General features: G+C 38.4%; 3 protein-coding genes across 4 annotated transcripts in view; 1 reads left to right on the forward strand and 2 right to left on the reverse strand.

Annotated features, from left to right (window-relative positions):
- Positions 1 to 325: 325 nt before the first annotated feature.
- Positions 326 to 2,593, reverse strand: TyrRS (Tyrosyl-tRNA synthetase). The gene is made up of 7 exons (XM_014239084.3): positions 2,267 to 2,593; positions 1,768 to 2,206; positions 1,517 to 1,702; positions 1,229 to 1,409; positions 833 to 1,162; positions 657 to 774; positions 326 to 598 (listed from the first exon to the last, which is right to left on the reverse strand). The coding sequence occupies exons 1-7, from the start codon at positions 2,465 to 2,467 to the stop codon at positions 470 to 472; spliced, it is 1,584 nt and encodes a 527-aa protein (XP_014094559.2). The 5' UTR covers positions 2,468 to 2,593; the 3' UTR covers positions 326 to 469.
- A 308-nt stretch (positions 2,594 to 2,901) lies between these two features.
- LOC106621279 (elongation factor-like GTPase 1) overlaps positions 2,902 to 13,874 on the forward strand; it is a 151,403-nt gene continuing 140,430 nt past the window's right edge. Inside the window, exons 1-7 of the mRNA XM_014240063.3 lie at positions 2,902 to 3,457; positions 3,516 to 3,749; positions 3,822 to 4,445; positions 4,501 to 4,847; positions 4,912 to 5,200; positions 5,261 to 6,047; positions 6,112 to 6,225. Coding sequence (XP_014095538.2) covers positions 3,092 to 3,457; positions 3,516 to 3,749; positions 3,822 to 4,445; positions 4,501 to 4,847; positions 4,912 to 5,200; positions 5,261 to 6,047; positions 6,112 to 6,225 — 2,761 coding nt within the window. The 5' untranslated portion in view covers positions 2,902 to 3,091. The remainder of the gene's footprint in view (positions 3,458 to 3,515; positions 3,750 to 3,821; positions 4,446 to 4,500; positions 4,848 to 4,911; positions 5,201 to 5,260; positions 6,048 to 6,111; positions 6,226 to 13,874) is intronic.
- dsx-c73A (doublesex cognate 73A) overlaps positions 6,934 to 13,874 on the reverse strand; it is a 58,246-nt gene continuing 51,305 nt past the window's right edge. The window contains exons 4-5 of one of the 2 annotated variants that reach the window (XM_036372225.2): positions 9,096 to 9,246; positions 6,934 to 8,921 (exon numbers count right to left, since the gene is read on the reverse strand). In XM_036372225.2, the coding sequence (XP_036228118.1) occupies positions 8,167 to 8,921; positions 9,096 to 9,246 (906 nt within the window). In that variant the 3' untranslated portion in view covers positions 6,934 to 8,166. Of the gene's footprint in view, positions 8,922 to 9,095; positions 9,250 to 13,874 lie in introns of both variants that reach the window. The other variant, XM_036372224.2, reaches the window with a different exon arrangement.

Raw genomic sequence — 13,874 nt, forward strand, 5'->3', positions numbered from 1 at the left:
AAGTGAATAAAAGATTAGTTCATAGATAGAATATTAGTTCAAATATATCAAATATTTTACCGAAAACATTAGGTTAGTATTAGAGTTTTTGGTATGAGTTTCTAAAATCCGAAATCCATATATCGAATCATTTTCTGATGCCGTCTCAGCTCAATCTGGTATATAGCAAAATTTTTGTTATCCCAACTTACGGTGTTACCTGGACATTACTTTTACACGAAAGTTTATTTTTATAACCGCACTTAAAAAGTATTAATAATTAAATAATTTTATAACTAGGTTAATTTCATTACAAACTTTTTTTTCCTCAAATCAAAACATAATATTTTGCATATCCTGCCATAGAAAGCTCGTGTTTATTATGCCATACATAAAAATAATATTGCAAATAAATATTGAATCGTGCAAAGTAGCTAAGTATTATCGACTTTCAAAATTAAACCACGTGAAAACCCATAATTTATTCCATTTATTTAATGTTGCAGTTCGCTAATTTGCTGGTCAGTTTTTCTCCTTCGGATGTAAGTAAAAAGTTTTCTTTCCAGACAGCAACACCCTCGGCATTTGTTTTTAAATCCACAGATAGTTTCTCCCAGACCTACAAATACATATAGTAACATAAAATATAATTTGCTAATAAAATATTTAATTTGTACCTTCTTCTTGGGGTTTAATTGTTCATCAGGAGTACCACTGTAACCTTCGAAAGCCAAGCGACTACCAGGTGCAGCACTAGCGGGCACAATGATGGGTTCTACCACAGTATGTTCAGCGCTATATTAATAAATTGGAGTTAGTACATATTTTTAGATTCAAATACTAATTTACATACTTCGATGTGCAGAGCACCATGCCTTCGGATAATATACCACGCATTTTAGACGGTTTGAGATTGCACAGCACAGCTACTAATCTTTGATCTAATTCTTCGATTGTGACGAATTTCACTAATCCACTTATAATGGTACGTGGTTGTGACTCGCCTAAATCGATTTTTAATACGTACAAAGTATCTGCGTCTGGATGACGAGACACTTCGACGACTTTTCCAACACGAATATCCAAGCGGTGGGGACCATCCTCCTCAATAACTGCCGCGTTATTCGCATTATTTCCACCTTTCGTTTTACCTGGTGGTGGATAAGCAGCGGCACTAAGCTTTCTATAATTTGCGTAAAACAAATTTAATTTCAGGATTAATTTAATACGTAAACTTTCAAATACTTACTGTAGCTCCGGGCTATCGAAAGTTTTTCTTATCGGTTCCAAGAGTTTATTAATGTACTTTTCAACAGCAGCTTTTAAATCTCCAGGGTGTAACTCATTGTCGGCAAAACATTTCTCCAAGTCAGCATAGTTAAGGAATGTAACATCACCACCAAATTCCGCAGGACGAGTTATAGAAAAACCTATTTAAAATATATTATTATAAAAGATACATATGTATAAGCATAAAAATCATAGTAGATATGCTTAATCTGTGCTATAAATGAACTAAATTATTTTTTATACACACCTTCTCCTTCCTTAAAAAGTGAAAATAACACATGCTTTACGAATGACAAAAGACCGTTATCCGTAATATTTCCGGGCTCACAAAATGCTTTTTTCAACTTCTTTTTAACATTAGCCGGCGAATCCAATAGATCAATTTTGGAATCCTCTTCGGAAGAAGACATTTTCCCGCCTGCTAAACCGGGAACTATAAATGGCAGACAATTTTTATATATTTTTTGTTCGTTCAACAAATTTCAGATATGTACCTACCCATTGGATTCATGAAATGTATGCGCTTTTCATATCCCAATTGTGGCAGATATTTTTCAGAGAATGTAAATATTTTACGCTGGTCAACGCCACCAAATTGGGCATCCACTTTAAGATACTCTTCATCTAAAGCTTGCAGCCCAGGATAAAGCAACCCCGAAAGCAATGGATATTCTATTTGTTTCACTACTTCTGCACCAGCTTTTCTCGCGTCATGCTGTGTTACAACCGAGCTTAATTTGTATACGTCTAGAGTATATTCTTTCGATAACTGATAGTCGGTACCTTTAACGAACTTCAATTTGTCCAATGGCACACCAATGGAGCTGAGCATTGCCTTTATGACTGCTTCATAATATTGTGTTCGTAATTCGAGTAGTGCCCATGGCGCCTTCATATTATCTAGATAGGCGTGTAAATCAGCAAAAAGTATAGTGACCTGAAAATGAAGTTGAGTTAGTGGTTAAAAAATGCCTGTTTTAAGAGAAAGTTTCCTTACCTCACAGCCGGCCTTCAGAAAATCGGCAATTTTTGACATAGGCACAAAATATGCAACATGTGGCTTGCCTGTGGTAGCAGTGCCCCAGTAAATTTTCAGATCGCGTTCCTTGAGTATTGCATTCAGTTTATCCTCACCCAGCGTCTCCTGCAGGTTGCGGGTGATTAACTGTTTCTTTTCCTCTGGAGTTAGTTCGACCATTTTTAAGAGGCTTTCAAATCCAGGTACTTTTTTCTATTATGCCTATGAGTCAAAGTGTTTGCCACTTTCAGTAGGAGAATTTCGTGAAATAAATACCGATTGCAATGTAGCAACGTGCAAAATAAACGTCATCATATTTTGACAGCAGCTCAGCTGAGGTGCACCTGAACAGAGCTGCCAAGATTACTAATATATTACGATTTATATAACCACAATTGTTAGTTTCAATATTCATATCAATTTAATTAGACACTATATTTGCTTTTTCGCTAACTTAAAATTCTTAATAAAATAATAAGCACTTGAGAATAGAATACTGATGTGGTTGTAATATTTCAGATTTTCATTGTGTTAGTCATCAACAGCCTTGCCAATTGTGAATGGTGTCGTTTAAAATTTCACAAATTGGATGTAAACAAAAAACATCTGATTGGACGCGAAATTTCGCATTTTATTTGTCAGGGGGTGTAGTGGTGTTGCGCTTATTTACGAAATACTTAATAGTAAACAAAACACGTGCATATTAACAGTGCGACTGCAGTACATTCTATTTCACTTGTATTTGAAGTAAGCGAGTAAAAACATCGTTCATATAAAATTGTTTTTAAATATTATTGAGTAAAAATGCCGGTAATAGACCCAAATTCGTTGGTTAAACTGCAAACAGACATCGAGCATGTGCGTAATATCTGCATTTTGGCACATGTCGATCATGGAAAGACCACACTAGCTGACTCACTTGTGGCCAGTAATGGCATCATTTCTCAACGTATGGCAGGAAAGTTACGTTACCTAGACACGCGTCAAGATGAGCAGGAACGTGGCATAACAATGAAGAGCAGCAGCATATCGCTGTATTATAGTGGCAATGCTAAAAATTATGGCAACGAGCAAAATTATCTGGTTAATCTGATCGATTCCCCAGGACATGTCGATTTCTCCAGTGAAGTCTCAACAGCTGTGCGTTTATGCGATGGCGCAATCGTTGTGGTAAGTGAATCAGCTTTTCAAGTGCTGAAAATATTTTAAAATTTTATTCTGTGCACAGGTTGATGTAGTCGAAGGTGTTTGTCCTCAAACGCGCGCATGCTTAGAACAAGTTTACAAAGAACAACTGAAGCCAGTTTTGGTTCTAAATAAAATTGATCGTCTCATAATGGAAATGCAGTTTACGCCATTAGATGCCTACTTTCACATACTCCAAGTTTTAGAGCAGGTAAATGCTGTACTCGGCAGCATATTTGCTTCGGACGTGCTAGCAAAGGAAGATATCACTAATAAGGTGAGTGGAGTGAAAAATGTTAACACTTTTTTTTTTTGAATAAATTGCTTATGCTTGAATATACTTTTATAGGACAACTATGAGTCAGCTTTGGAAGATGTAGATGATTCAAGTTTATATTTCTCTCCAAATGACGGTAATGTTATTTTTTGCTCTGCATATGATGGCTGGGCTTTCTCTGTGAGCGACTTTGCCAGAATCTATGCAGAACGTTTAGAAATATCGCAAACGGACCTGGAACAAGTACTTTGGGGCGACTTTTATTATAATTCTAAAAAGAAATGTGCCATCGCTGGTGCTCAGGAAAAGGCAAAAAAACCCATGTTTGTACAGTTCGTACTAGAGAATATATGGAGTCTCTACGATATTATAGCAGTGCGCAAAGATAAGCAAAAACTGCAAACCATTGCGGAAAAATTAGGGATTAAACTGCAAGCGCGTGATTTACGTGTCACCGATCCCAAAGCTCAAATAAAAACTGTGCTCGGCCAATGGCTGCCCATCGATCGCACCGTCTTGGAGATGGTGGTGCATCATGTACCGGCGCCAAATGTAATTTCCGACGAGCGCGCAGAAAGACTACTCTTTCCACAAAATGTCGAGTTAAATAGTTATTCAGCTGAGACATTGTTGCTAAAAGACGAGTTCAAATGCTGCAACAGCGACAGTGAAAATATCATTGTATTTGTTTCCAAGGTATATTTTTATTTTTAACATTCTGCAAATCGACTTCATCTATCATTATCTTCAGATGGCACCTGTGCATGTCTCACAACTGCCGCAAAATAAGGAGAAGCGCTTGACTGAGGAAGAACTGAGTTCACGAAGAGAAGAAGTGCGTCGGCGCATTGAAGCGCGTAAGCAAGCGGCTGAAAATGCGGACTTAGAAAATCTTACGGCTGGCGTAAAGCAGTTGAGTGTTGCAGAAACCACCGTTGTACCCTCAAGCACCAGTGAATGCCAAGAAGATTCCAAACAAGAAGAGCCTGAAAAGTCTGATTATGTTTTTGTTGCATTTGCGCGCATCTTCAGTGGCACTCTGCGACCGGGCATGCGCTTGTACAACTTAACACCTAAACATGACCCACGAAATAAAGAGTATGTACTTATCACACACACACACATAACTTTTACTGTTAAAAGCTAATTACAAATATTTCAGTCAGTTGAATATGGACTCACCTTACATAAGCGAGGTGACGATCGGTGATTTGTACATGTTTATGGGCGGTGAATTACAATCGCTGAACGAAGTGCCAGCTGGTAACATAGTGGGCATTGGCGGCCTAGACCAGGATATCGTCAAGACAGCAACATTGAGCAGCACCATTAACTGCACATCGTTTAGTGAACTCAACCTAATGGCTACTCCCATATTGCGTGTGGCTATAGAGCCAGTGAATCCGCAGGACTTACCCAAACTCGTAAAGGGTCTTAAATTGCTGAATCAGGTAAAGTCATACCATTTGGAAATTGAATAGTATATATAACCTTTGCTACAAAAATTGTAGGCCGATGCATGTGTACAGGTATCGATGGCGCCCACCGGTGAGCATGTCATAACTACTCTGGGTGAAGTGCATGTAGAGAAGTGTGTGCGCGACCTAGAAGAAAGCTATGCCAAGATAAAAGTCAATGTCTCTGAGCCCATAGTGTCGTTCCGTGAGACCATAGTACCTGAAGCCACAGTGGACATGGTTAATGAAGCTATAGTAAAGACGGCCACCGATAAGGACATAACGAAAAAGATTGTCACCCAGCAAACAGCCAATAAGTTAGGCACACTGCGCATTATAGCGTTGCCGCTGCCACAAAGTGCTGTTAGCTTGCTGGAAAAATATCTCAGCCTCTTTAAGGAGTTGGCGGCGAATAGCAAAGGTGTTGCAGTGTCTGAAAAATATGTCGCGCTCATAGCGCAGCTAAAAACGCAACTAGCTAACGCTTTAACTGAATTCGATCTTAAGGGTCTGTCAGCGCTAACGCCAAACGAGTTGGTGGATCGTATCTGGGCGCTCGGTCCACGCAATTGCGGTTCTAATATACTGTTGAATTTGACCGACTATGAGCAACCGAATTTTTGGCAGTCGTTGACGCTACAAACGGACAATGATGCCGTTACTAAAGTGGCGAGCGACATGCGCAGAGATTATAATAGCTCATTTGTCAATGGCTTTCAGTTGGTAACCGCAGCGGGGCCACTTTGTGAGGAACCCATGCAAGGCGTTGCTTTTGTGGTGCTCGAGTGGTCGGTGGAGGCGGGAGACGATCTGAATTCCAAGTCTTATGGTCCATTTTCTGGTAAGTCAAATTGTTACTGTTATTAGTACGTCCATATAAATCTTAATGCGTTTTCTTCTTCAAGGACAAGTGCTGACTGCAGCGAAGGAATCTTGCCGCATGGCATTCCAGGCGCAACCGCAACGTTTGGTCAGCCCTATGTATAGCTGTAACATTGTGGTGAATGCAGAAGTTTTAGGTAAGTCAAAGTTTAAATTGTCTTTGTATTTCTGCTTAAATTATTTGAGGTTAAGCACGTAGCAGTATAGGAATTTGTGTTATTTTAAAACAAAGTTTGTTTGAAATCATTTCAAATGACGAGCATCACCTTTTTTTCGATACCTCAACCATATATTTTGGCTTTGCGCTCATCAAGTTTGGTGACAAAAATAATTTAAGTCCAAAGAACTGAGTGCGAGTAGCCTGTCTGTTCTTCATTGAGTGGTTTGGTAAGAACTTATTGTAGATAAATATTATGATTATGAGGGGTGCATTCTCTCATTAATATCTTCCATTTGTTCAAAGATCTAGATCTGAAAAGTGATCTCCATCGTCTAGTCGGTAAAAATTCAGAACGTAGGACAATGTATTGCCTAATAATCATATGCTCTTCTGTATGCCACATTTGGTTCTTTACGCTTCCGATTACTAATCCACCACCTGCGCTTGAGTATAATTTTTTTTTTGATTTACTTGGTATTCCAGGCTTTCTAACGTGGTTAACTTTTGCCGTTATAGAACTTATCGGCCTCTTCAGCTATTCTCTTAAGTTTTAATCTAGCTATATGCTAAAATTTCATCATTTATCTGTAATCACATCGAAGTATAGCCTGGTCCAACCTTGAAATTCCTTTGCTGTCTTGAAATCTTGCGATTTCCCGTTATTTAAACAATAAAAGACCGTCAGTTTTAGTTTTAGTAAAAAATAATTTATTACAAAGTACAAGCGGATCGTACAAAATGCAATCGATTGCGTTTCTGTCGTTTCTAAAATTAATTACTAATAAATGCAGCTTAAATGTAATATATAAAATAAATAATATTTGCATAATATAAATACTAAATCATGTTATGTTTAAGTTTTTCGATTTTCGATTTTCGAATTCGTAAACCTTCAAAACCGCAAGTAGTCGGTGTGTGTGTACGTTACAGTTACTGATTTTTCTTTTCTTTCTCATAGTTTTGTATGAAATAAAATAGATGTTTCCTTGGCGTTGCGCACAAATAAAACAAATTCATCGAAGCACTTCAATGAAAAGCGCGAAATGCTTCAATTAATTTGTTATGTGTATGTAATCGATATATTTAAGTAAATAAAAAATATGATAAAATAAAATGCTAAAATATAATCGCGCTAAAAGTAATTTACTGTATCGATAAACGTTTATCGATAGTGGAACTTAATTGGTACGATAAAATTACTTTAAGTTGCTTTTTAAAAATAATAATTTATTAGTACATTGTTGTTTTTTTAGTGTCGCTGAATAGAAACTCTCACGAATTGAAATATTTCTAGGTTAGTCACAAACATTTTAATTTTGGAGAACCATTTGGGAAAAGAATTGTGGATTTTGACTTGTATTGTGGTACACTTCTCACTGATTTGCTCATCAAGTCCCTTTTTTTATGTTTAAAAAATATTTATTTTCTTAAAAATTTAATTTTTTAAGGTTTTACTGAGCAAACACAAATTTTCCGTGTATTTCTAATATCTGTTGTTATACTCATTACGCTATATACTGCCGTTTACTACTGTTGTATGCTGTTATTATATAATATTAAAATTTTTTTTTTAATATTTAAATCATTTTTTAAAATTTTCTTATTTTTCATTCAGTCACAGTAATCGTTTGATTAAGTATTTTTGCTATAAAACTCGCCTCTTTCACTTTAAAGTTTTGTTTCACAAAACCTGAACGCCGCTTAGTACCGCCGGCTCTTACACGCTTACAGCTTTACTTTTATTTATCTGCTCCGTATTTATATATGCGATTTTATGAATTAAAATTTTTTACTTTATTTTATTCCTGCTTCTACCACTGAACTCGAGATCGCACTCGATCATTTCTATACTAAAATTTAAAAAAAATTACTCATACGCCACGTCCTCACCTTTCATCCAAGCTACTGTACGTTCACTTCAGTCCCAAACGATCGTTTGCTGAAACTCCATAACACGATCCCATGGGAACTCGGGTGTATCATCGTCCCAATCGTTAGCCGCTATATCGTTCACCGAACGCCTGGCGCGCAATTGTGCCAACTCTTCGTTTTGCTGCTGCGACGTAGCCGCCGCCAAATCACCGCTCGATGTTGTCTCCTCGATGCCGCCGGCTGCAGCAGCTGCCGTCTCCGCGGACTGTTGTGTGCTCGTATTCACCGACTTGTCCTCATCTTTGGCCGCCTCGATTGGTGTCTCGCCTTTGCGTTCGTTGTTGCGTCCATAGATGCCTGTTTGGAAGTTGTTAATCGAAGTGAGTGTATCCGGTCGATAGTTGCCGACATTAATGGCTGATTGATGTGGGTTAATGTTGTTGATGCCGCTGTTAGTGTCCGGCCGGTTCAAGTATTGATAGCCGCCGGCTTGGCCGTGTTGGCTAGCAAAGCCATTTTCCGAATGGTAATTGTTGCTGCTGCTCGCGGCCTGCGATGCGGCGGCGTACGATGATGAGCTCGGTCGACCATAGGTGTCTTTAGCGCCGTACTGTGGTACGTTGATGTAGGCGCTACTGCTTTGCGTGCCGGGACGGTAGAATGGCTTTTGTAACTGATAGCGCTTGGGTGGCTGTGCGGATGGCTTGCGCACCGAGTAGCCGGGCTTGACGCACATCATGCCAAAGACACGTATGCCGGGTACGCTGGCGTACTTGGGTTGATCGTGTGCCATGGGACCCTCTGCGCGTTCGGGGAAATAATGAAAAGTGTATTAGTTTAATTAAATCGGCATTATCCACAATTATTTCGCAATTTTGCAGCATCAAACATTTTATTGTTGATTGCAGTGCAAAATTGCTTATTAATTGCGCATAATTTTTAATTTTTCTGCATGTTTGCCTTGTTTTCGCTTACCCATTTTGAAGTGATCGGGACACCTGCAGATGATTAGGTAGTGCGACTTGCCAGTGCGTATATTCTGCAGTGCCAATAGAGACCAGTCCTTCGGTGAGCTGCACTCACGCATCTCGGTTGTGGCCTCGCATGTCTTTGCCAAAGTTATTGCCTGCTTGATAAAGGAGAGAGCGGAGTAGAGAAGTACACGCACTTTTTTAGATTGCAACAAAATTAAGGAAATGTAGAAATTAGAAAATTCTATAGAAATTTGCTGCGTGTGGTCTAAAAGTGTTGACTGAAAGACTGTCATATCTGGTCATACCGTTATTTTTCATGTGTGAGTGCAGTTAAAACTTCTGCTACGTCGTGACCCCTGTTTCAAACAGGGGATAAGAAAATGGAACAATTTTCTTTCCCAAACTATGAGTTGTCCAATTTGGTTCTGTGGTGCTTATTGGCGCATAGCGCGTAAACACGTTCCAATTTTTCGAAGATTATTTGATAAATCAGCAAAATGTTATATTTCCCGTGAAAGCAAATTTTCCTGTCGACGATTTCTTTAAAATGCTCACTTTATTTTCGGGTTTTCTATAGGTATACCGCTAAATAAGTATCCTATCTGATCTTCGAATACCATTTAGCTTATAACATACCTTTTTTGATATCGATAGCAGATTTTGTGAGACCCACAACTCGGCATAGTTACTTATATATTGCATATAAATCGCTCAGTCCTCTTTTTATCCGGTTCCGACTTCGAAAAATGCTTAGAAAACGTAGTTGTAATACTGTCGGAATTGGTTGGTCAAGACTTTTATTTGAAATATCATAATTTTTTTGTCACTGTTATTACAGAAATATGTTATTTTGTGATGTCTGACTCTGGTCAAGAAACCTTATCGGTCACCTCTGCGGCTCGGCTATTCGTTAATGTTAGCTGCCTTTGACTGCATAGTTTTAACATAACCCATTATTTTGAAAGTCATAAACTTGTGAACCCAGTTTTTGAAACATTTTACATCTTTCTGAATATTATATTTCTATAGTCCTAAACCCTCCGAGCTAATCTCTAAAACCTTTTATAAGATAGCAATAAAGATCATCTTACTCATATCAGAGATAGTTTTTTTTTTTGCTGCGCTACCAAGTCCAAGTTTCTCATATTTTCACCTGCTAGCCATAAAATATTAACTCTCACCCCTCTTGGCGAGTTTCTCGTTCCGCCAATGAACTTGTGTGGCGCAATGCCTGAAAAACGGGCGCCTTGCCGCGGCAGCACAGCATTAAAACCTCATTTAATGACAAATAAAACCGCTAATCACGATTTTTCCACACACGCTGCCGTGCGGCCGCGAAGAAATTGCCAGCGAGCAAAGCGTACGTCGCAACTAAAATGCATGTTAAAAGGCGAAACACCAGCCAAAACAACAACAAACAAAGTACAATAAATATCTGCACATACACGGCAGACCCAGAGCAAAAGCAAAAGCAACAACAGCAATTACCAAAGTGCAGCAGGGCGAAATGAAATAAAAGAAAACGCTGCAAAAAAGCAATGCTACAGTTCACCCAGCGGCAACAAGCCAGATCGCGCACAGCATGGCTTGCCTGCCGGCGCTTCGCCACTGCAACAACAGCAACAGCTCAACTGGTTGCAGAATAAGTCAATGCGCCGCCAAGCATGACGCTGCGTCGCACTTGGCCCACAGCAACGCGCTGGCTTGCCTTGAGGAGTGAAATAGCGAAACAGGCCAGCAATGTGCCTCGACCGCGCTGCCCGCAAGCATTGCTGCCACTGTGTTTTTTTATTTCCGACTTTGTTGTTGTTGTTTTTTGTGTAGTTTTTTTCTTCTCATTTTCTTGTGGCATCCGTTTTTGCATGTTTTCTGCTGCCTGCTGGCATTTATATATGTATGTATGTATATGACTGCGCTCGTTATTGTTGTTGTTGTTTCGTTGTTGCATTGTCGTGGCTGCAGCCACTTCCAGCTACCATCAAATTGCCGTCTAATTTACGCCAAAGCTGTGAGGCTTTTCTGTCTCACGCGATGCCATGCGATGTTGTTAGAACGGCAGACAACTGCAACACTATCAACAACAATAACAACGAGAGTAGCATCACCATGCTCGGAAGCATTGACAGCAGCGACGTTCGGCGGACACCTGGTGATTTGGGGAGACACACAATAATTTGCTTTATTTATGCAATTAGTGCAGATTCTGTTTGTCTGCCTCTTTGTGGGTTTTGTGCTCACATTTTTATTGCGGTGTCCTATTACTAATGTATTAATGCGTTTAAATTGTCGAAAATGAGATTCTGTAGAAGGCTTGTCATTGCGAGGTTTATAAGTGATACTAATATTTTGTAAGAGGTTGGTATTATCTCCAAATGAAATTCCCTTTGCATCATAAACTGTTTCGAGTTTCGTTTGTGGAGGGGATGTCTAACTAGTTGGTGGGGCTATTATGATAGGGTCAATACGATATTACTGTACTTCATAGTTGTCGAATGTGAATTTGTATTATATAAGCATGTAATGAGAAAGGGATTTTTGAACCATAATATACATATGTACATATTTATAAGCAAAACTATGAATTATTTGCTCCTGCAACAATTTGTGGACAGGAATGGAGAGCGTAAAACAGAAAATGTAAATATTAAAAAAAAAGTTTGACCTTACAATTTAATTAAGTTTTTCGTTTACACTCTGTAACTACAAACAAGCCTTACACCACTACCTTATTGCTGTCAGTGATACCCATTCTTTTGAGATGTATCTGAGTTTACAAATGCTCTGTAAAGAGTTGTCTCAGTATGTGAGCGCTTTATGGTGAAGAAAGTAAGATGCAATTAGTTTGTTTATGATAGATATAAAAATGTTCCCTCATATGTATAAAAGAAACTTAAGGTGACGTAGGTTGATCGATCACCGATCAAGTTTCACCTATTTTTACCATCTGATCAAATATGAACCGGACTGACTGCACTTTCACAAATTTTAATACAAATCTATACTATCGTTTCAAAATAGACTTCTCGGCACAACGTCTAATTCAATTGTCCATACACTTCTTATAAGCCTCGGTTGCGATGGTCTTTAGTGCCCTCAGGGAATTTAGTTTTTTTGATCCTCAGTTAAGCTGTCAAGCATGTCTTTTGCGACCTCTACTCGACGTTGTTTTTGAAAAAGTGTCGATCCATAAGAAGGGTTTCTAAGATATCTCTTTGATGTAACCTTTTCTATGTTGTCTTCGTTAATAGAGGTGCATGGATGACTCGTATGAGGCAAATTTTCGATGACTTCACGACCTTCACTGAATGCTTTTTACCATTGAAATACTTGCGTCCGTGATGACGTCTGTCAAAAACAGCTGATATGAAAATTTGATATTTGGACTTTTCTCCCGAAGAAAGAAAAATTCCTTTAAAGGTTAAAAATGGCATATAATTCCTACACCTATAATAGTTACTTCGTAAACAGCTGCGAGCAAACGGACATCTGCTGCGGTCACAAGCTCAGCGGCTGTGCGAGCAGTATATTGCTTCATATTAGTGACACACCTTTAATCGACTGACAGATTTCCGTTTCTTTGTCATCTTCGCAGCAGCTCTGGTGATTTGCATTGCCTCAACACCAGATGCCACTCAACACAAATTATTTGCATTTAAGTGTGTTCGATGCAAAAGTCTAATCTGAGTGCATTATTGCACTCACACACACACATACACAAACAAATGAAGTAGCAACACAACGAAACTGGAGCCACAAAAGTATATGCTTGGTAGTAGAATATCTCATTATAATCTCATAGACTTGCAACCTGATTGTGCAACACATGTTGCGCGTTCAACTTGAAGCAGATATGAAGCTGTTGAATGCAAAATACTCGCAATTATGCCTAATAAAGCAATTTCAGTCAGACGAAAATGCATTGCAGCGCTAAAATGTGTAGAATGGCTTTACAAGCCACCCTCGGGCTGCACTTATGATATATAATGCAATCATGGTGGAGTATTGCGTTCTACGGCAGCTGGTAATTGAATTGAATGCTCTTAGTGTTTATAATGCGTCCAGCTAGTGCTTTAATGATGTGAAAAGCGGTTAGGGAAAATTATTGAAGAATTGCACATAGAGTCTTGATTTAAACGCTTTAGTTAATAGCTAACGCTGGCAAGCTACTGGAGTCAGGTCATGTCAGCTGTAAATTCTTATACAGTTTTGTGGCTCATTTTATGTGAGTTAATTTTAATCTAATTTTCCTATTCTACAATAATCGGTTTTCAGATTATCCACGGCTTAGCGTGAAGAGATCTGCGGAAAACTGCAATTTTCAGAACGAGCTGACATCCATTTATTAGCATTGAATTGTGCACAAGATAACATTTGAATACATACAAAACCATAATGTATAAATACTCGTATAGAGAAGTTCAATTCAATTTTTATTAAATGTAGCGCAATCAGAGAAGGCTTATTGAAAAAAGTTCACTCTTGTTAAGGCGCTCAAGATCCAGATGAAGAACGTTGTAAAGTTGTGTTTCTATCTCTAATGACTTAGGCATATTTTTGCGTTACACATTTTTGTAACATTTTCTAAGCTGACTTTTTGATATTAAACTAAAAACAAAATCCTGATAAATATGAATGCAAGTCGCTTTGAATTTCCATGCAAAATCCAAAAGATATAGAGGTTGGTTGAAAAGTTTCTGCGCTCGAAATGAAAAAATACTGTTTTTGGTACGAAATATATTTTTTTATTCAATATAATCTCCCTTAACTTCAATACACTTAT

The sequence above is a fragment of the Bactrocera oleae genome, chromosome 6, assembly GCF_042242935.1.
Source record: "Bactrocera oleae isolate idBacOlea1 chromosome 6, idBacOlea1, whole genome shotgun sequence".
Classification (NCBI taxonomy): domain Eukaryota; kingdom Metazoa; phylum Arthropoda; class Insecta; order Diptera; family Tephritidae; genus Bactrocera; species Bactrocera oleae.